Genomic DNA, 23559 nt, shown 5'->3' with positions numbered 1-23559 from the left:
CTGTATAATTTATTTATATCGTTAATTAATTTTTTTTTAGTTTTGTTTTATTTCAGGTATATTAACAAATTTAACGTATAAATAAAAATAAAAATTCTATACTTGTTTATATTAACCTTAAATGCTGAGTGTTTATACTATCTTTGATCTGAACTATTTGTTAAAATTTGATTTATTTTTCCATACGCCAAAGAAGTGTATACTTCTAACGCGTGTACATAAGTACACACACTCTTTTTTCTATATAGAGTAGGTATCTATTATTAGTTTTTATAATCACGGATGACGCTGGCATGGATGTACTAGGAGAACATAAGGTTTAGTTCAGAGCATAGACTAACAATGTATGTTTATGACAGCCCCATAATGGACGACCAATTTCGATTTGTCAATATGCACATAGCATTAGACATTTTAATATTTATAATACTACGGAGGTAATTCCAAGCGTGGCTAACTGTTTACGACTTGTCAATTAAAATAGGTTACAGTAGTATTAGATTGGCTTTCCTTTCATATCTTGCTGCATCTTCGTTAAAGATGTTCCTCTCTCTTACCTAGTTTGTAAGTCTATACGCTTATACCGACCGTGTTGTTTCTATAAAACTCGTCTGTTATAAATTATAGCCGGCTACGATGTGTAGGTTACAAATACCAGGCGAACATATACATATATGATGCAGAATATGCTGACGGCATGTACCAGGACTTCATATTAAGTTTAAAGGCTTATTCGAACACACTACACTGCATTTATATTAATTTCATGTAGGTTTCTACCGCTAATGTCAGTCATTTCATAGACATAAATGGATAGATTATGTCCCCAAGATTCCTGGAATTTGATATATTTTATCCTAAGCAATGACGTTCCGCTTAGCATATACCTTGAAAAGTTGTTAAGAAAATAGTGTGTATAAAAAAATAAACACTCCGTTTAAAAAAACCGACTACAAAATCTGAAAAGTATCAAATAACTAAAAATTTAATTTAATACACCTTAACCTTTAATATTAATAAAATGCTATTATTTATATGTGCTACCTATTGATAGGTTTTAAGTCGGTGCCAAGCCCTAAACAAAATAAAACTTAATATTATAAACAGCTTACTTACTTTCTATTATTATTAAGGTTGTCTGGCCAGGCGTGTCTGACCGCTTGGGTTGTTTTGTTCTAGACGAAGCTATCCCGCTCAAAGTCACGTGTGGCGAGTGTAGGTACTTACTATTACATTTGGCTTGGCACCGACTTCAAAGCTATCAATATATAGCACATTCAAATAATAATATTTTGGTAATATTAAAGGTAAAGGTGTATTAAATAAAAATTTTAGTTATTTGATACTTTTCAGTTTTAGAAGTCGGTTTTTTTAAACGTTATTTTTTTTATTTTTTACTTTCTAGTGTCAGTTAATAATTATAATATATAATCAACCTGAAAGAAAACTCCTAAAAAAGCCGTGTACAAAAAACAATTATTATATCATCGATAAAACAAAAATTTTCATAAAATGAAAACTACTGGGCCAAACTATGTAAAATTATTATGGGACCAAATTGCATTCTTTCTGCATCGAACTAAAGAAAAACTACGTAAATCGGATCATAAATCTCAAAGTAATGGGTGTACATACATAAAAAAATACCGATCGAATTGATAACCTCCTCCTTTTTGAAGTCGGTTAAAAATTATAAGAAAACATCTGCTGTTTGTCACAAACTTTTAGAAAAATGCGTCACAGATAGTCTCAGATTTGAAACATGTATTTTTTTAAGGTCTGTGGAATTATAAATAACAAAACAAATATTCTCTGTAATATTTAGACAAGCGCTATATTTTAGAAAAAAAAACTTTAAATACCCAACATTAACGCTCAATGTGTTGATCTCAGGTGTTTAATAATTCACAAACTTCAAATGATTGCATATGATTAATTTCTCTCTTAATTATGTCCTAACTGTGGACAGTATTCAGAAAATAGTGGATGAGTACTCTCTATCTCGACTCGACCATCGACCAAGAGTGGCGGTGATCACCTAACATCAGGTGTCTACACTATCATATCTGCACCAACTTATTATATGTACTTATTAATGTACGTTCGGGAAGCTCCGTAAAATCTTTGCGTCCCAAATACCACAGTGTCTGAAGGCAAATGTTTTTAACCAGTGTGTGTTGCCAGTGATGACATACGGAACGCAGACGTGGTCGCTAACTATGGGCGCTATAAGGAAACTCGTGGTCGCTCAGGGGGCAATGGAGAGGGCTTTTCCCGGAGTTTCCCTGCAATTATTTAGGCAAATTATTTATTTGCCACCCCCAAACGTAACATTTCTATTACTTCGGTTTAAAGAACTTTATTTCTCACTTAGACAGTCGTCACTTACGTGAGAACATAAAATCAGTGAATGTGAACGGAATATGCTCATTGCTGCTTTCCGGTTTTAAGGCGGTGGTCCAAGTTACAAGATAATATTTATTATTATTATTATATTAATAAGATGTTTTTATTCATTGGTTTGTATATGATAAAGCTGCATTTTTTTAAAGATATTGAGCGAAGTCGCTTCCCTAACAGTTTTCGGATGCTTATTGAATAGCCGTGCTCCTGTAAAAGTTATATTATTTTTACTATAGTTAGTTCTAATACTAGGTAATACAACGTGACTGGCGCGACGTAATATATCGTTGATGCTTAATTATTATATTATATTATATAACTTAATTGATGGTTTACTGTGTAATAATAATGAAACATGTCACCGCACAATAATTACAATGTTAATAATTATTATAATTGGGTAAAGCACAATAGAGGTTATGCACACTCAGGGGCTAAGTAAATTTCACCTCGCCGCTTGAATATTAATTGGACTATTGTTTTATAATACTAACATTAAAATCACTATTTGGAATTGATCAACCGCGATCAAAGTGTCGAAAAAACCTCTTTGTCGTAAGTGGGTGGGGCCCCGTTATATAATTTGTAAAAAACCTATTTGCTTTCATTTTTAGTAATACATATCTTTACAAAGATTGATCCTTCTCAGGAACAGCGTCCATTGGTCTCGAAATTTTTCTAAAAATCATTTGGGTCGATTTCCGTCAAATTTCAAAAAATCTTAGAAAACAAAAGTGCAGTTATTGGTTTCTTATAAATCAAGGGCATAACTCCTTTCACGACTTTCCTCTAAGTCTCGTAGTTTCTGACTTGGCTCAAAAAACCATCCTGTATATTACACTTACATTGTTCAGGTAAAACCAATGGGAACACTAATACTAAACTCGTGGTCGGATTTGGTACGGCCAATCGGACTGCCCGGTGGGTGCCTCGCACTAATTGATCCGGCGTCCGAACGGTAATAATAATAATTTTTGCGATGGACAGCGTGACATAGCATCGAATATTATGTTCTGCTACCAGGAGGTCTACTTGCAAAATCGACAACGAAACATTCGGAACGATACGATAATACTCCGAACATATCGCAACTATCCTACTCTAACAAACGTTCGTATTCCTTATCGTTTATCGTAACCATAGACTAATATTAAGATTTTTTAATGATGTTAGTGTCAATGAATTATGCGCAAACCTTGAAAAACTAAATATTATCTGTGCTATGTCACTGTTAAGTGTCAAAAGTCAAAACATAGTTTAGGCGCTAAGGACCATGCCAGACTCTGCGCCACCAATTTGGTATCATTTACACATATTAAAAATATTCCAAAATTATGTAATGAATATAATATGACCATTTAAAATTGAATAAATAATACAAAACTTGCGGATAATAAAATGTACAAAAAAAGTAACTCAACCCTTCTCGTCGACTTCCTATTTCTCAGGCGGCTATTTGGCCAACAAAATGACTTAAATTACTTGGTAGTAAAAAAATCCTATTGAATAGTAAATCACATATAATTATTTTAATAATATTTATTTAGTGTGTATATTGCATAGCAAATATATCTATACAACTTGAAACGATAATAGCAATGACAGTCTAGAAGAGATTATCGTAAAAGTGACGCTTGATTATTTGTTAAATTCGTCTCTGACATTTTCAACTAAGAGTAGGGTTAGGACCGATAATATCGAAAAATGTTTCATTCGTTCAATCATCGTTTCGATGCTGAATACGATGTAACTAAGAGTAGGATTCGACACGACTAATGCCAAGATATATCGAATATTGATTTTAGGCGTAGGCCCCTAACCGCGTGCGATGGTTCGGCCGTACCAAATCCGATCATTTGTTTCGGCTATAAGGAGCGGCTAAAAGTCCCCCCACTGTCTAGTTTTTGTTTATAAGTGGGGAAAAATAAAACCCATGAAAAGGATAATTATGCAAAAGACACTTTTTATACAAAAGGTTTTGGACAATAATTTATAAAACATTTGCTACATATATAATGTATTAATGTTTATTTTAAATATGTAAAACATTATATTCAACTAGACTAATAAATAATAGGGAATCGGCAGCATTATAACGTGCATGCAAAAGAAAAAAAAAACCGAAAAAAGAACAATAATTTACACTAATTGTGTTTACGCGACAGCAAAGATGCGACAGTGGTGCCTCTGTTGAGCAATCGGCGAACTAAAAAGCGGGGTATCACATACGTAATAGCTAATTTGCTTAGTTCAGTTGTTAGATATCTGTTATATTACCTAAAATATTCCGTCTTGTTGGTTTTTATAAGCACATTACATTGTCATGGATAGGTACAAATGTAAAATTACCCCGAAAGAGTATTGCGTACATATTTTATACGTCTAGATAGACTCAAAAGCTGTGAAAGCGTCGAAAAATATTGCGACGAACTATTAGCCTCTATATTCAGCAACGCACGCGCACTAAAACAAAGTGATCGCGATTTTAAGACGTAGCTGTCATACACACTAATGTAATAGACTGTATATGCTTCTTTGACCTCCTCTTCCATAAAAAACAATATTTTATAGAGTTATCTCTATAAAACACCAAAACATTAATTTTATTTTAATAATAATTACCCGTCTACCAAAGGTTAAACATGCGAAATGCTTATTATAGGTGACCTCAAGTTATATGCCTGATAGAATCAAGGTCGATTGCGAAAACAGTAACGGGACACAATTACTGCCCGAGCAAATAATTATTTTAGGGTAAAAAAAATGGCGCTTGATGTAAGCCCAGGCTACATATTCATAGAATAGTTATTGTCTCTAAATGTAAAAAATAGGATTTGAAAAAACATTCACACCAACATTTGAAAAAAACAACTTAAAAAAGTCACGGCCATCCGCTTAGGCCATTCATCAAATATCATAACATTATTTATCAACATAAAAACTTGTTAGCGAACCGCCCGGTATATATATATATAGCTAGCTATCATTTAGAAAAAAGAAGTGATGTTTCCAGCAAGAAAGAAACTCTCTAGGAAAAAAGCGATTCACTCGATGGTATGAAACGAGCTGTGATTGATAGATTGACAGCAGATGACAGTTATAATCTTGTAAAAAATGGAGATAGCCGAAATCCACTACGTTTTAAGCAACTGTTTGATTTCAAACTTAGCCGGATTATACTTCGTCGCCCAATTGTAATTACTATTTGAAACTTATGTCAAATCTCACTGCACGTTTCATACTTAACTAAATTTCAAATTTATTTAGGCAGTCCCACCCCTTATTACATAGTATTTAAATCCCTTTTGCTGTCTAGTAAAATACTAAATATAGCGGAGACCTAAAGTGTGAAGAAACAAATAAATAAATAATAATTAAAGCACATTAAAGTCTTGTTTCCGAATTTGTACTTACAATAAACATGTATTTATGCGGCTTGCGTGCGGAATATAAATGACATAAATATAAAGATTCCTTTTCTAGATTAAAAATTGTGACAGGCCAATCTCGTTGCATTTGTTCTGCAATAATTCGGCCTCAGAAAAACCTGTTGCTATAAATTGTTGTTCTTTCATTAAATTAGAGTGTATGTCATTTTTTATGCAGAAGGTAGGTACCGACGAAGGCAATTGAAGAAGCTCGGATACAGCATTCTTCTCTGCATACCAGACTAATATATCTGACTCCTGCCGCCGAATACCACCATGTCATCATATCCATATCTTACTAACTTCATCCTCTCCATAAACGATACGACCTGGATACCTTCAAGAAAAGCGCGTGCACCAACTTTTATAGGCCTTTATTTTATCTTTATTAACTTTTATAGTGTGATCAGCGGTGATTACTTACCAACCGATGACCTTAGCTCCCTATTTCCAAAAATACATATTAGTCCATTAAAATGTTACAATTTAAGGACCGAATATTGCACTTTTTAGAGGACGCAATTTTATTTTTAGGATATGTGTGGGGGGTCAATAGATGCTTAACCTCAAGCTTATGGGGTCGCCACCCTTGTCCCCCGACCGCCATCTTAGAAAAAAGGGTGAAAACCCTTTTTTCGCGATATATCGGAAACTATGCGTCTTACAAAAAATTCGTAAGGACATAATTTGTTTTGCCTACAAATATGTTTCTATAACTTTTTGCCCTAAATTAAAAATTAAAGAAGTTATGAGCAAGATAAAGAAAAAAAAATTAAAAAATTTTCTTTTTTGCTCTATAACTTTTTTTCATGCTCAGTAACATTACAATGGACTATATATAACTTACTACAGTTTTCGCGCGAGTTGAATGCAGTCGGGGCCTGATGTAAAAAGCGGGAGCGTAACCTCCGCTGTCCGCACGCCTCGCCTCGTGCGCCTGCAGTGTAGTGCTGTGCCGTAGTCGTTGCTTACCGTGTTATCACATTAATACTATTATTTTTTGATTTTAATAAAGATGGATCCGAGTCCATCAGGATCCGTTCCAAAAAAACTGTAGATTTTACAACGAGTGCACAAAACGAACCATTTTTTATCCGAGACTTTTAGCAGTGTCGAGGATAAAATAGTTTTGTGGACGAGTTATAAACTCTGCTTTTCATTTCGATTGCGAGGATATAAAACAGTAGTATAACATGGACATTTTTAACAATTTTAGCAAATTTGAAGAAATTAATAAACACACGAAAAAACAAGACCCACTGTTTCCCGCCGCTTTTTTTTAATCTTACGACATTGATATTAGGCTTGGGCTCCAGACCTATATAGCCTACTATTAAATTAATTTTGTAATATATATATATTTTTAATTTATTAAATAACCTACTGTATTTAAATTTTAATTTTAAAATATGTCTTAAAAACACATGAGGCAAATAAATTAAAGTAAATATTGTAAAATAACAAATTCTATCTCTGAACTTTTTATTCTGTTTGGCTGTATGGCTCATATTCTTTGCCTTAATATAGATACATTTATGAGTAGATCCTTTTGTGCACTTATGCACATAAATCGATTTTGTGCAGCCTATATCGTGCACAAATAAGCAATTTCAGAGCATGAGAAGTGAAAAGGAAATTATATTCATCGCAAAGTACGAGAAATGGCGAAAAATGTTTCAGACATGTGTGTTGAAGAAAGGCAGAACAAAGATTTGAGATTTACTTATTAGGTCAGTACATACATAAACTCACGCCTTGTTCCCGTCGGGGTAGGCAGAGACAATAGAATGCCACATGCTTCTTATCCTTACAAACCTCACGCGCTTCCTCTACATTCGCTCGCCGGTTGCGGGTGCTTCGATTAGATTAACTTTTCTTATTAGATTAGTGTTAAATCATAATTATTAATTATAATTAGGTCACATCACTATCACATTCCTGAACTCTGCATTCAAAACGCGCGTTATCTGTACATAAAAATGACCAATTATTTGATTGCACTGCTGAGATGCAAGTCGTGGAGGTTTCTGCGGGTCATATGTAATGTCATAATAATTATCACTTTCTACGTTCTTACGCACAGACGAATTAAACCAGCAATATCGGTCATTGAGGTGTAAGCCCCGCGAGAAACAGGGATGGAACTTTGCCATATTAACGTATACGTGACGTCATCAGTCAGCATGATAACGGTACCTTTGATTGGTGATTTTTGAAGTGTATGTCTTACGTCTGTGTATATTTACTATTTTTTTTAATTATTTTTTTATGGAATAGGAGGACAAACGAGCGTACGGGTCACCTGTTGTTAAGTGATCACCGCCGCCCACAATCTCTTGCAACACCAGAGGAATCACAGGAGCGTTGCCGGCCTTTAAGAAAGGTGTACGCGCTTTTTTGAAGGTACCCATGTCGTATCGTCTCGGAAACACCGCACATGGAAGTTCATTCCACAGCTTTGTAGCACGTGGAAGAAAGCTCCTTGAAAACCGCACTGTGAAGGACCGCCACACATACAGATGGCCACACCATAATATCTTAATTTGTGATGTGTCGTGCGAAGGTGGAATTCGGTGGCAGGAATCAGGTGAAATAGCTCTTCGGAACACTCCCCGTGATAAATGCGGTAGAAGACACACAATGAAGCGACGTCTCTACGCAACGCCAAGTGATCCAGCCGTTCACAGAGCACTGGGTCCCCGACAATTCAAGCTACTATAGTGTATGTTTACTATAATGGCTGGTGGTCCTCATCCAATCGCGCAGGGATTATATAAGTGGAAGATTTTGACATATTGAGGCATATTTGTCTATTAACATGGTATGTCAGATAGCTAGAGTAATAGGTATATTGTTATGAGGCAGTGCAGCCGATATTAATACCATATTAGTTCTGCAGAAAAAGGGCTATTTGCGCTATTTATAACCTAGGTCCTAAAGAAACACTAAGAGAAAAATTTAAAGAAATAGACATTTTAACTGTTACTGTCTCTAGAACGTGAACTACTCGTAGAACAGCTTACAGTACTACTCCTTACTAATTTTCCACATGATCCCAGACAATGTACGATACAAATGTGTTACGAAATTCTAAAGAAGTGTTAAAAAACGTTTCGGTGGTAAAGGTTACTATAACATAAATCACTTTTTTATTGATACCACACAATCGGAATGGAAACACCACCATGTAGCTATTTAAAAATAAATTTTATGGTACGATATTATATTGTAAAGAAATTTTAATAAAAAACCGCTCATTGAGTTTCTTGGACCCATTCTTCTCAGGTTTGCAGAATACTATTTCGAATGGGTCTTTGACGTTCAATAAGTGTTATATCCTGTTTGGAATAAAAATATTTGAATTTGAATAGAGGCGCTTTTAGACTCCGATTTGGTATATTATATTTATGAAATCTTCTTATGCTAGTAAGTTCTCTTATGTGTCAGGACAACAAGGTTTGTAAAACACCAGTATAATTTGTCAAATATCATAATACACGTCGCAGCCATCAGTATTATACTCCTTACTAGGTATTATACTACTACCACAGAGTAGGAACGGATTGAGTTAGTAAGTCTTTTGTGTTGCGATGTATATGCTTTTACAACAAGATCCCAGAAAATGTTCAAAACAAAAGTATTACGTTATTCAAAAGAATTGTTAAAAAACGTTTGTGTGGTAAAAGTTACTATAACATAAATGACTTTCTTAATGATACCACAGATTGGGAATGGAGTGACCGCCCTCGGGCTATTAAATAATAAGTTTAATTGTACAATATTACTTTGTACACATATTTCGATGAAAATTCGATGAAAAAAAAGGCCGGCTGAGTTTGTTGCGCCCATTCTTCTCAGGTCTGAGACATTCATTTTGGAATGGGTGGTAGTTTTTTGACTTTCAATAAGTGATGTCACATCCTATTTAGAATAAAAATATTTGAATTTGAATTTGATACTTACGTATTAAATACTACTAATTAATATGATACACACTATTTATTAATGGTCACCAATCGTTTGAAATATCGCACTAAATATTCACATAATCCCTCAGTTCCAGAAAGACCCAATCAACCAGATACGTTGACGAGCAATCTTTTGATTTTATGTTAAAAAAATATTTTTGACTTTGACTTTATACAAGTAAGGATTATTCTCAAATGTTCTCGAACACTTTGGGTAGAACAAGAAAACATAACAAGTGAAACATCTAGGTATGTCAAAATCGAAAAACTGTACGCCAGTTTGGTACCAATCGATTTTTTTAAACTCGCGAACATATTTTGACGTTCGCCTTGAGCTTCAAGTTCAAATATTTTTATATATTACTAGCTGACCCGACAGACATTGTTCTGTATATAATAAATAAAATAATGTTTTTATATGAATTTGTCAATAATATATCTTAACATCAAAAATTACTTCGTAAAATATGCACCCTGCTGTCGTAATGAAATTGTTTCACAGCAGAACTGTAAAACCGTGCGTTAATAAATTCTCTCATAGAAATTATATATGGACACATCAAAGGAAAAACAAATTTGTTTTTTTTTTATTTAATTTAGCAGCATTTTCCTATTTTATTCACCTTATAAACCTTCTCTGGACTTCCACAAATAATTCAAGACCAAAATTAGCCAAATCGGTCCAGCCGTTCTCGAGTTTTAGCGAGACTAACGAACAGCAATTCATTTATATATATATATATATATATATATATATATATATATAGATATGAAATCACTGATTGAAAGTCGAAAGCGTATCGAAAGAAACTCAGCGGGCTTTTATTATAGCATCTGAATTAGCAATAATATTTAAAGAATGCATAGATAAGAGTGTGTCATATATAACATTGTATACCTGCTTTTTTTTTTCGTATAAAAATGTGGTTGCAATGTGATATCGTACAATAAACCTTATTATTTAATAGCTTGAAGGCTTCGTAGGAGTACTTTAAGTACGTTACTTAAGTACTTTAAGTAAGCGCGTACAAGGTGTACGCGCTTTTATTTTAATTTAAAAGGCCAGCAACGCTCCTGTGATTCCTCTGGTCTGTTGCAAGAGAATGTGGGCGGCGGTGATGACTTAACACCAGGTGACCCGTACGTTCGTTTGTCCTCCATTTCCATAAAAAAAGTATAAATTATGTTGTATAATATTATTAAAACACTATTATTATTTTTTTCAATAAATCAGTGATTCGTTTTTTACCACAAGCCAACACATACCACTTAATAGGTTGAAGTTATCATTATTTACGACCAAACTATAAGTATACAATAAGGAAACTATTAATATTATTATCAGATGTTGGACAGCATGTTGGAAATTGGTTTGTACAAAAACATAATCTATCGTTTTTATATACATCCATTTTGTTATTTATTAACTAAGAGATATTATAATATCATAGATATTTATTTAAACTTCCTTGGCAACTGCATTTTCTCTCAGTCTTGCTCTTGCCATTACATTTTTTTTTATGCAATAGGAGGACAAACGAGCGTAAGGGTCACCTGGTGTTAAGTGATCACCGCCGCCCACATTCCCTTGCAACACCAGAGGAATCACAAGAGCGTTGCCAGCCTTTAAGGAAGGTGTACGCGCTTTTTTTGAAGGTACCCTCATTACACATTACAGGAAGCTCATTCCACAGCTTCGTAGTACGAGAAAGAAAGCTCCTTGAAAACCGCACTGTGGAGGACCGCCACACATCCAGATGGTGGGGATGATATCCTAACTTGTGGCGTGTCGTGCGAAGGTGGGATTCGGCAGCAGGAATCAGGTTAAACAGCTCTTCGGAACACGGGGAGTGTTCCGAAGAGCGATAAATGCGGTAGAAGACACACAATGAAGCGACGTCTCTACGCAACGCCAAGTGATCCAGCCGTTCACAGAGCACTAGGTCCCCGACAATTCGAGCTGCTCTGCGTTGCACGCGGTCAAATGGATCAAGCTGATACTGGGGTGCGGCAGACCAGAGATGACAGCAATACTCCATGTGTGGCCGGACCTGCGCTTTGTAGAGCGCTAGAATGTGGGCCGGCTTGAAGTAATTGACATGTTACTACTGACAATGCCGTACTAACACATATAATAAATGTCTCCTTCCAAACTAACTCATTTCCAAACTTATGGCGTCATGCTATTATCCGTCCTGTGCCAAAAAAAGACAACCCCGATTACTTTAAAGACCTCCGACCCGTTAGTGTTCTTCCTTGTCCTTCTAAAATAATTGAAAAAATTGTTTATAAGCAATTAATAAATTATTTAGAAACCTATAAAATTTTACCTGAACATCAATCCGGGTTCAGAAAGAAAAGAGGTACCATGACTGCACTCTGAGACGTAGTTGACAACATTCTAGCAGCTCAGGATGTGGGTAAAGTAACCATTTTAGTATTGCTTGATTATTCTCGTGCTTTTGACACCTTAAATTTAACTCTATTACTATCAAAATTAGCCTACTATGGACTCAGTGGAAATACTATACAATGGTTTCATAGTTACCTCAGTCATAGAACTCAGAAAGTTGTAACCACAGACGAAGATGGTAAAGTTCGCTATTCAGAGTGTAGTAACATGAAAAGAGGAGTTCCACAGGGTTCTATATTAGGCCCTCTTTTATTTATTTTGTATAGTGCGGACATATTGCAAAATATAAAGCACTGTAAGTATCAAATGTATGCAGGTGACATTCAACTATATTTATCTTTCAATCCTCACGACATAGTTGATGCAATCAATTTAATTAATTTAGATTTAAACGAAATTTACAAATGGTCAGAGAAAAACTCATTAATTCTCAACCCAGCTAAAACAAAATATATGATTTTCGGTACACAGAATGGTTTAAATACAATTGAGCGATACAATCTTGATATAAAAATTAATAATTATAAAATTGAACGTGTGCATGAAGCAAGAAATTTCGGACTGATAATGGATGAAAGTCTGCGATTCAAAAAATATATAAGCTCGACAATTTCAAATTGTTTTTATCGTCTTAAAGTGTTATATAAATTAAGACAATACTTAAATTTAGAAACACGCATACGTCTGTCGTCCTTCTAAATTTAATTATATGGACACCGTTCATGGCCCACGACTACTGAGTAAAACTAAAAATGCCATACAGCGAGTGCAGAATGCGTGCGCTAGATGTTGTTGGAATATTCCTCCCCGTAGTCACGTTACACCATATCTCAAAGAGGCAAAAGTACTTAAGATGGACGGAAGAAGGCATTTACACCTTGCTGTGCTACTCTTTGGCATAATTGCTTGGAAAACACCAGTATACTCATATCAAAAGTTACAATGACTTGGACAGCATAAAGCTTTGAATATGGATACGAGGTCCGCTTTTCGTATATTAGCTATTCCTAGCCACCGCACTGCTGCGTTTCGGGGAAGTTTAAGATATCAAGCCACCAAGTGCTGGAATGATTTGCCACCTCCACTTCAACTTAGTGATACCATTCAAAATTTCAAAATAAAAACTAAAAATTACCTACTTAGTGATATTTATAAACCTGTTTAACTGCTTGTACCTCTTTTAAATTTTATATTATAATATTAACATTTATAGTAACCATAATATATATTAACACTTATTTATTATTAATAACCTCATATTTTATGATTTTTCCGTCGTTAAGATCTAAATGATCTTCTTTTAACATTAAATTTTTTTTATTTTTTTATTTTTCTATTTTTTTTTAAGAGTTAAATACAAAAATTAGATCTACACTGCCTTTATTTATTTATATTCATAGACTTACATTCATAGTTATAATTTGTAAATTACTAGTCGCTGCTACTCCCAGACTCAATAATGTTGGGGCTACTGAAAACCAGTGCTACATTGGCACCACGCCATTGCAGCTTTTTACTGAGTTAGCTCCATTTGGTGACATTCACTGGCGCACAGTACCTTTTTCGTTTTAAGCTATAAATTGTATTATTTAATTTGTTTTATTTGTTAGTTCTAAGAAATTATTACTTATTTTGGTTTGTATCATTTTAATAATTGTGTGGTGGTAGTTTTTGTTATCAATAAATTTTTATTCTATTCTATTCTATTATTCTATTCTAAATGAAGGAATATATTAAATGGATCAAAATTATTATATCCCAGTGGGTGCTCCGAAAGTAAGAAACACATTTGTATAACGGCCGTTCTCAATATACTATATACAGATAGAGATAAATCACTACCTTCTACTGTCAGTAATTAGCTGTCAATAATCTGAAGCTGTCCCAATATACCCGATAAGTCATTCTTATCGCCTTATATTGGGACGCGTGAATTGCAATATCCATACAAACTTCTATCGCTGGTAAGCTATAACGTCGTACCATTGACAGAGAGCGTGTACGGATAAGGTGAGTTACCGTCGATAAGTTTATTGGGACAGAAAAGTCAACGATAGTTACAATTTTTATCTCATGTAAGATATTCGGATAGACTGAATATTGGGAAAGGCCGTAAGTAGGTATTGTAGGTACCTACTTGATTGACATTGTCGCATTCAATTAGAGTGAATAATGGTTAGATTTAGCGTTTCTGATAATATATATCTCTACTAGCGGACCTGACAGACGTTATCCTGTACACACGTTTTAAATTTTAAAAATTGGTCCAGACGTTATAAGGTGTTCACTAACATAGGTAGGTACATAGGAGACAATATGTTATGATTTTTTTAAAGTGATAACCCTCACTTCTAGGATTAATACACTAAGCCAAAACCTGAGAGTTGAACAAAGCAAACAGAATTTTATAACGAGGCGGTACTCGAACGGTTAGCTCAGTTGGTTAGAGCACCCGCACGGAACGCCGGAGGTCGTGGGTTCGAATCCCGCATAGTTCATAAAATTTTGTTATTCAAATTTTATTTGTGTATTAATCCAAGAAGTGAGGGTTATCACTTTAAAAAAACATAATTATCTCAAGTCAATTGAGAGGTTATCAAATTTAAAGTAGATCCTGTAGATGAAGCCACAACCTGAGAGTTGAACAAAGCAAACAGAATTTTATAACGAGGCGGTACACGAACGGTTAGCTCAGTTGGTTAGAGCACCGGCACGGAACGCCGGAAGTCGAGGGTTCGATCCCGCATCGTTCAAAAAATTTTATTTGTGTATTAATACGTAGGAGAATTATATGTCGACTGTATTGAGAATCTAAACCAATCTCAAACTCACTGGAACACTAAAAATATTCAAAATCGGTCCAGCCATATATATTTAGGAGGTAGTTCAATTGTGAATCTAAGCCATCCTCGAATCCACTTGAACACAATATTTTAGCGGTAAAATAGATTCTCCATACATCCTATCAAAATTCAAAATAAACGTTCCTCCAAAATTAATAAGAAAAATTGCCTATTCGTTGTTTGTAGTACCACAATCTAGGACTAATCTGGGTCAAAACGCAACTATTTCTAGGCTCTATAGGTCATATAACTCACTGGCGAAATCGCAGAACATTGATTTATTCATTCCGCTTGCTCAATATAAAAAGAAAATACTGAATTTACACACGTGACTTAGAAACCTTGTTATCATATTTCATTTTTATTTTTCTATTATATATTACAATACATTTTAGTTATTAAATTGTTAAAATTACTGTCTTAAAAACGTAGTAAAAATTATGAATGCTGTGGTAGCTTATGAGTGAATTAACTCTAATCCATATTATTATTATATTTTAAGTGTGTAAAGAGTGTAATTTGTTAGTTGCCCAAATACATAAATAAATAAACGAACACACACAGAAAATTTCATTCAATTCGGTCCAGCCATTTAGGTGGAGTTCACTGTCAACACACGTATAGAAGAATAATATATATAAAGTTATAGATATTATTTATGTGAAAAATCACAAAATAAAATATAAGGTCGTAAAAATTTTAAATTCTGCACAAAGGTATATCAATAAATTAAAGAATTACAAATTCACGCAAGCTTAATTTGTAAGATTAAACCAAATGTTTATTAAAATGGATATATTACTAAACGTTGTATTATTTTTAATTCACAGCATCAAAGCTAATCCTGCGTGGACTAAACGGGGAGTTCCACTCTGGACAACTGACGGCAATATTGGGACCTTCGGGTGCTGGGAAAAGTACATTGCTCAATGTCCTTGCTGGCTATCGGTGAGTATTCACTACGGAACTATATTTTGAAACGTCCTGTTTATGTCAAAATTGGACAAAAACAAGGGTCAAATACGAAAATATAGGTACTCATCAAATTTGGATACTAAACCTTTTCGACGATGCGGGATTCGTACCGGCACTAGGGTTACATCCGAGAGTTGAACAAAACATACCAATATTTTCTGTTTTTGCGGTATGACGTTTGGCTTAGTTGGTAGAGCGCTGGGACTTACCTAGAGTGGTGCGGGTTCGTATCATGCATCCTCCAAAAATTTTGGTTAAATTTGTGTAATTAATCCCAGCATTGAGGAATGTCACTTAAAAATAACATATAGCTTATAAAATATACTCATGGATTAGAGAATAAAAACTAAAGACGACACTGTTTTCAGACGACATAAAATTATACTAATATATATATATATATTATACTTGCGGCCAATTTTTATAGGCAACCTATTGCTAATACATTGCTACTCCCTAAACGTTCATTCAGTATTAGTTTTATCAAAAAAACACGTACTACCCGCAGAATCGAACAGTGGGATCTTATTCCATAAACATTATCTCTGAGGATGATTCTGTTTTGTAAGCTTGATACGTCGATAACGTTCAGAAGCACTATAATTTCATGCTATAAACTTACTCCCCACCTTTTTTGTAAAGTTGTTGTTTAACTGGTTTACGACGATAAGGATTGCTTTCACAACTCAACGTAAATATTTTATGTAGGTGCGTCTTCCCCTAGGTCACTCTCTTAAGGTTGTAAACATAATTAAAATAACGGTTATTTGATGTTTCTTTGCATAAGTAGTATGTCTTTAAGCAATGTAGAATGTTTATCGATCTTTGCACCGTATATGGAAGTTTTATCACTCTCTGATGTCTGATAAACAAGTACCGTATACGCCGAGGCTGAATGGTTACAGAACAAATGATCGCATGATAGTTTGTGTCTCCGATATCCACCTGAGCTTTTTTCAAGGACACCTTAGGCTGGCCAAATACATTTGTAATGGCACTACGGATTCATAATCTGAATTCAGAAAGCCCGGAATACCATACAATATATAAAACCAATAATACCGATCATCAAAAGTACAAGGCACTTCTAGCAGTCATAGAAGTTTCAAAGAATAGGTACAATTAGTGTTTAGTGTATTAGTTATGGAAAAACTAAAGTACCTATTTTGGTCCAGTTTTCTAGATCATACTGCATAAATAACTTTGTAATCCCATATATATATTATGTTGCAAGTTTTCGTGGCACTATTTCTGACTTTGGAAGTATTAAGGCGCAGGAGTTCTCAATTTTTAAGACGATAGAAATAATAAATAAGACAAAAGACTAACAAGCAAAAAAAATCAACGCTCCGAGAAAACCCCTTTGCTTTAAGCCCAAGTCTTTGAGAAAAACTGTAGCTGAAGCTCAATAAGTAGTACCAGAAAAGAAAAAGAACAAGATTACTTAAAAAAATAAGAAATGCTGATAAGACAGACAGTGGGCTTTAAGAAAATCCTGTTCTTGTCCTATTCAAGAAGTAGAAATTATATATAATTATACCAAAACAATAGATAAAAATAATTGCGTGATTTTAACAATCTCATTAATTAATCTAATTCTAGTTACGATTATTGTTATTTTTGGAGTCGGTGTCATCCAAGGTAGGTTTGTAACTACATACATAGTTACAGGTGACATGTGCTTGAGTTGTGAGGAGGCGAGAGGCGAGAGTCCGATTCCAAAAATAACAATAATCGTAACTAGAATTAGATGAATTAATTGTTTTGGTAGTGTTTTTGAAGCCGGTTTTTTGTTTTTTTAATTTTTATGTTTAATTTTCAACTTATTGAAATTTTTTTAATAATTCTCGACCATTGGTTGTGATTTAGTATATGAGTTACAACAGGATTATGGTAGTTGAAATATGATACAAATGGTCCAGTTAACCAACTAGCGTCAGGGTGTCAAATTTGGATGTTGGTCGCCCGCCTCGAAAATCTTCAAAAGCTGACCATGTAAGTTGGAAATAGAAAATACCTTATTCATTACAGAATTACATGACAGGGAGAAGTGATTTTAAAGTTGGAATAACTTTACATTGTGTTTATTTATTAGACAGACGATTCTACATGTAAAATCTAGATAGAATCTCTTGCTGTTAGACAGCCTATAAAAACAGGCCAGGTTTAATACTTTAGTGTGCGTGCATTGCTCAAAATAGAGGTTAACTCTATACTCCATTTTTTTGCGACGTTTTCACAGCTGTTATATTCCAATCGGACGTATAAATGATCGGTACATTAATTCAAAATAATATTCTTATTTTCGCACTTGTTACAGAGTCGATGGGGCGTCAGGCATGATCTGCACGAACGGAGAAGCTAGAGACCTGGCCAGCTTCAGGAAATTGTCACGTTACATAATGCAGGAGGATCTACTGCAACCTCTTATTACGGTACAGGAGGCAATGCTTATGGCTGCAGATCTAAAACTTGGAAACAAGTTGAATAAAGAAAAGAAAGCTGTTGTTGTAAGTCCAATATCATTCAAATTACTTTTTACAGACAAAAAGTACTCAAATCTGCGGTTTTTTAAGGTAGGTTTAAATAATAAGAATATAATATTGACGTGACCCATATAGCCCAGTGTTTAGTGACCTGCCCACTAAGCTAGGCGTCCCGGGTTCGAATCCCGGTAGGTGCACACATTTATATGATGATTATCAATGTTTGTTTCCGAGTCATGGGTGTTTATATGTATTTATGTATGTTTAAGTACGTATATTGTATTAAATATATCGTTGTCTTGTTACAGGCTATGACTAGTTTGGAGCAAGATAATTTGTGTTAAAGTGTGTCAATATTATTATACTCTTTATTACAATTTCATCTTATTTTCTACATTTATATATAACATATTTATAAAAAACAATATTACAAATATAAATATAAAAAATAGAGTCCCGCCGGCGTTGGTTCACGACAATTCCGCCGGTGGTTAGGGCGACAGACTGAGGAACTTCCGCACGATGCGTGCCGTTCCCAAAACAGCTGCTTTCTGTAACTGACCCTTTATCCAGTTATTAAGTGAGAGCCTCTTGATATTATTATTATTAATAATAATAATAAAACTTTATTTTCATGTAACTACAGACTGAAAATCTTGTTAGACTTAAAATTTTATGTGACTTATTACTATTATTAGAGTCACTATTTCTCCATTCCAATAGATATAGAGCAGCAGCGAGTCATATAGTTGCAGTGTAACCTGCTGCCAATCATCTTCAGGATGCCGTTGGTGCTGGCCCTCATTCTGCGCACCAGGGAACTACGATTTGTTCCTTTTTCGTCCCTCAAAGTTTCGCCCCACACAAAAAATTCTTGTTTCGCCCCAGATTTTATTCCTGTTTCGTGCCGAAAATAAGAAAAATGAATAATTTATTGTTTTATTCTTGTTTCGCCCCACTTTTTGTTCCTTATTCGCCCCGGGTAGTAATTTATGTGTTTTACAACATGTTTTCTACGGACAGCATACAAAATATTTTCAAGATCATATTTTTGACGATAAATATTATTAATTAACTCAACAAGTTAGTATTCAATACCAGAAATCAATTAATGGAAACAGGAGCCTTTTAACTAATTCAAAATTTACTTATTCAAATTGTTATATAAATTGGCTTAAAAACTCAATATCTTTTAAAAAAACGTGTACACGTGTGCCCGCTAAACAAGCAAGTTTATGGCTTTACCTTTGCAAGCAGGTAAGTCATAAACCGTTTAGTTCATGCCCAATGAGCTGGCCAATGAGAGGTCATTGCTAGATATTCATATTTTTGTGCCAAGTTTTATCGTTATACTTTTGAGACAACCTAAGACAGCTGTACCGCAATCTGCAAGAACATAATTTTTATTTATTTATAATAGGTATTTTATAATTTATTATAATATCCTGTAATAGGTTCATGAACACCTTTCATGCCATCGTTTGGTCTTGGGTAAACTATTGCTCTTATATGTATCTAGAATATTGTTGTAATTCACATTTTTTTTTCTGGCTGTACAAAAGTAACATTTTAAAAAGTGGGACGAAACAGGAATAAAAATCAGCGTGGGACGAAACAGGAATGTGAGACAAAAACCCGGGCCGAAACAGGAACAAATCGGAACCACATCTTTTGCGCATAGTTGCGTAAAAATAAAAACGTTAAACCTTAAAGTCGAGCCAAATGAGATATAGAGATTGTAATGTTTACCATCAAGCTCCATCAATCCAATCATTATGTTCCTGGCTGAAAACCAAGCCCTTTCAAGGCAAAATAATTCAATTGCTGTCAGACTTGAGCCTTACGATATTTGTTTGTTTCAGGTGGACGAGATAATTGACCTACTAAGGCTGGGCAAGGCTCGGCATACGACAAGTGAAAGGCTTTCTGGAGGTGAGAAAAAGAGGCTTTCGATTGCTCTGGAGTTAGTGAACAATCCACCAGTTGTCTTCCTAGATGAGCCGACCACGTAAGTTACTCTATATAAGAAGTATAAAAGTAAGAACCTATGTTCTAAAATAAAATGGCGACGCAAAACACAAATGATTTTATTTTTTTATAAATAGTTTTAATTCTTGTACAACGATACGGACCCTCCGTGGACGAATTCTACTTGCATCTGACCGGTTTTTACACGTTTTTTATTAGCTTCACCTGTATGTATATTTGTTTGTAAACAACTTATTTGGGCGCGATTTGGCCCCACTTTAAACGGCCAGGTTTCGTTCAAACTTCGATTTATCGAGGACCGATGACAATACATTAATTTGATAAAATTATTCCGTTTTTCTATTTGTAAATATGATTTTTGTTAATTTATATAATAATTTCATCTATCGTTGATAAGGCAGGGATTGATGTTCATTTTTAATTTCAAGCATTATCTTTTAAACCAAAGCGTGTTTTTTTAAACAACTTTTTTTGATATTATCTTGTTATTTCTTATACAAATTTAATTTGTACCAAAATTTCGGATAATGCGGGACTCGAACCTGCGCCTTTCGGGTTCCGTCTAAGTGCTCTTACCAAGAAGTTGAACAAGACGTACCAAGATTTACGAAACATGCGTCGCTCGAACGGTTGGCTCAGTTGGTAAGAGCGTTTGGAACCCTAGAGACGCGGGTCCGAGTCCCACATTGTTTATAAATTTTGATTACAAATTAAATTTGTGTAATTATTAATCCCAGAAGTGAGGGTTATCGCTATAAAATAACAAATAAACAAATATTATATATCTTGTCGAGACATGACAGACTTGGCCCGTGGGGCCCAGAGGCGCGGAGAATGTACAAAGTTCTATCTTCTCGCCTCAATATTTCGGTCAACGGATCAGTATGCTGCCAGTATTCTTGGTACATTTCCCCGTATTGATAGTTTTAATTTTATGTAATCATAGTATTGTCAATATAGTTATAAGATTTGTTTTGTTTGAATAAATTTATTATAACAAATTCTATATTTGGGAATTTTAATCACCCTTAAGGCGGCACGAAGTACGTGTCAGTGGCTACGCTAGCGAGTGACTACTAGATTTCTTACAGGTTGTTCCGAAATTATATTATGGAAAATTGATTTATTTAGGTGAATGGTTACGAAAATTTATTGAAGTAGACGTTACTTTGCGGAAATCCATTATTATACGTATAAGTTTTCTTTAGTGTTAATTCCGCGAATATTTGTTTTTAAGGAATTCGACACGTGCTTCGCCTCTACACGAGGCATCCACAGGACGTGTTGCCTCACCAAAATCTGGCACGAGATAAGACTCGTCCTGAAACACGTGTTTAAATACAAATATTGGCGGAATTAACACTAAAGAAAACTGAAATCATTTGTATGAATGGTTACGTGTTTTATTTTTGAACAATCTTTTTTGATCACGGTTAAATGTGTTAAGTAGTTCTAACCGTGTGTCGTATGTCGCTATTGTAGCGACACGCTGTGTTAAGTAACAGTGGTTACTGGCGATTGGTTGTGTTTTAAATTACAATATGTTTTGGTTTTGGTTCTTGATATTATTCAACCTTCTCAACAGAGGCTTAGACGATGTAGCGTCTTCAACGTGCCTGTCTCTCCTGAAGCGAGTGGCGCGTGGTGGTCGGACGGTGGTGTGTTCCCTCCACACGCCATCAGCGAGGCTGTTCTCAGTGTTCGACCACGTGTACGTGGTGGCCGAAGGAAGGTGCGCCTACCAGGGAACGTCCGCTGGTGTCGTGCCGTTCTTGAGAGAGCTAAATTTGCCCTGCCCAACTACCTATAATCCTGCAGACTTCAGTAAGTTGGTTTTAACATTTAAGTCTATAACAACAGATAATAAAAACTTTCAACTAGCTACCAACATTATATTAATTATGGCATTGTGAAATCCGACATGTTTCAGTATAACAGACGAATAATCTGCACTTAAATAGTAAAAAAACAAAGTGTTTACGGTTCATTACACCAAACACAGCGGAGGTACAAACCAACGTACTTATAAATGACCAGAGATTGGAACTTGTGGACACTACGGTCTTCTTGGGTATCACGTTAGATAAAAAGCTTCAGTGGGATCCACATATTGCCCATCTAGCAGATAGACTCAGCTCTGCGGCATATGCAGTTAGAAAGATTAGAGAGTACACGAATGTTGCGACCGCTAGATTAGTGTACTTCAATTATTTTCACAGCATCATGACGTACGGTATTTTACTATGGGGTCATGCTGCTGACATTGATATAGTGTTTGCTCTGCAATAGAGAGCTGTTCGTGCTATATATCAGCTTGGTTATAGACAGTCTCTCAAAGAAAAATTTAAAGAAATAAATATTATGACTGTTCATTGTCAGTACATTTATGAAATACGTTCACAAAAATCGTCACCTTTTTGCTTTTAATAGTGATTTTCATTATTATAACACTAGAAATAAGGGATTGCTTGTTACTAATTCTAGTAGGCTTCATAAGATACATAATAGCTTTAAGGGTAAATGTATACACTTCTATAATACAGTACCAGCCACTGTTCAGGCATTATCTATAAATAAATTTAAATGTTTTATAAAAAAATGGCTGTGTCGTAAATCCTATTACTCCACTGCTGAATATCTAACTGATCGGACAGCCTGGGACTACATTGTGATTATTTTATAGCAATAGAAATGACTGTACAATATTGTATATTTTTATTGAAAAGAGCGCAAAAAAATAGTCCTGGGAGAGTTTCTTGCGCCGCTTCTTCTCTTTCAGAGTTCTATTTGTTTCCGAAGCGGTAATAGTATCTAGTAGTTATTAGAAATGACATCAAAAATAATTCTAAAGGAATCAATTTTGAGAAAATAAATGCCTTTTATGCCTAACAGTAGTGTGTTGGTACTTAGACAATTTTATAAAATATTTTGCATGTCAACTGACGAAACATATTGGATTGTCAATAATATTATGTTAACATCTTAAGTAGGTACAATGTTTCTTGCAAATTTCATTTCATTTTCAGCTTATTTTACAACATATGGTATGTTATA

The 23559-nt window shown here is 34.6% G+C and overlaps 1 protein-coding gene across 1 annotated transcript in view; it reads left to right on the top strand.

Annotated features, from left to right (window-relative positions):
- Positions 1 to 23559, top strand: part of LOC126971588 (ATP-binding cassette sub-family G member 1) — a 100294-nt gene that overhangs the window by 63238 nt on the left and 13497 nt on the right. The window contains exons 3-6 of the mRNA XM_050817908.1: positions 15886 to 16003; positions 18351 to 18540; positions 20379 to 20524; positions 22091 to 22329. Of these exons, the coding sequence (XP_050673865.1) occupies positions 15886 to 16003; positions 18351 to 18540; positions 20379 to 20524; positions 22091 to 22329 (693 nt within the window). The remainder of the gene's footprint in view (positions 1 to 15885; positions 16004 to 18350; positions 18541 to 20378; positions 20525 to 22090; positions 22330 to 23559) is intronic.

The sequence above is a fragment of the Leptidea sinapis genome, chromosome 24 (assembly GCF_905404315.1).
Source record: "Leptidea sinapis chromosome 24, ilLepSina1.1, whole genome shotgun sequence".
Taxonomy (NCBI): domain Eukaryota; kingdom Metazoa; phylum Arthropoda; class Insecta; order Lepidoptera; family Pieridae; genus Leptidea; species Leptidea sinapis.
Note: the sequence above shows the minus strand (reverse complement) of the source record. Positions and strands in the feature narration are given on the sequence as shown.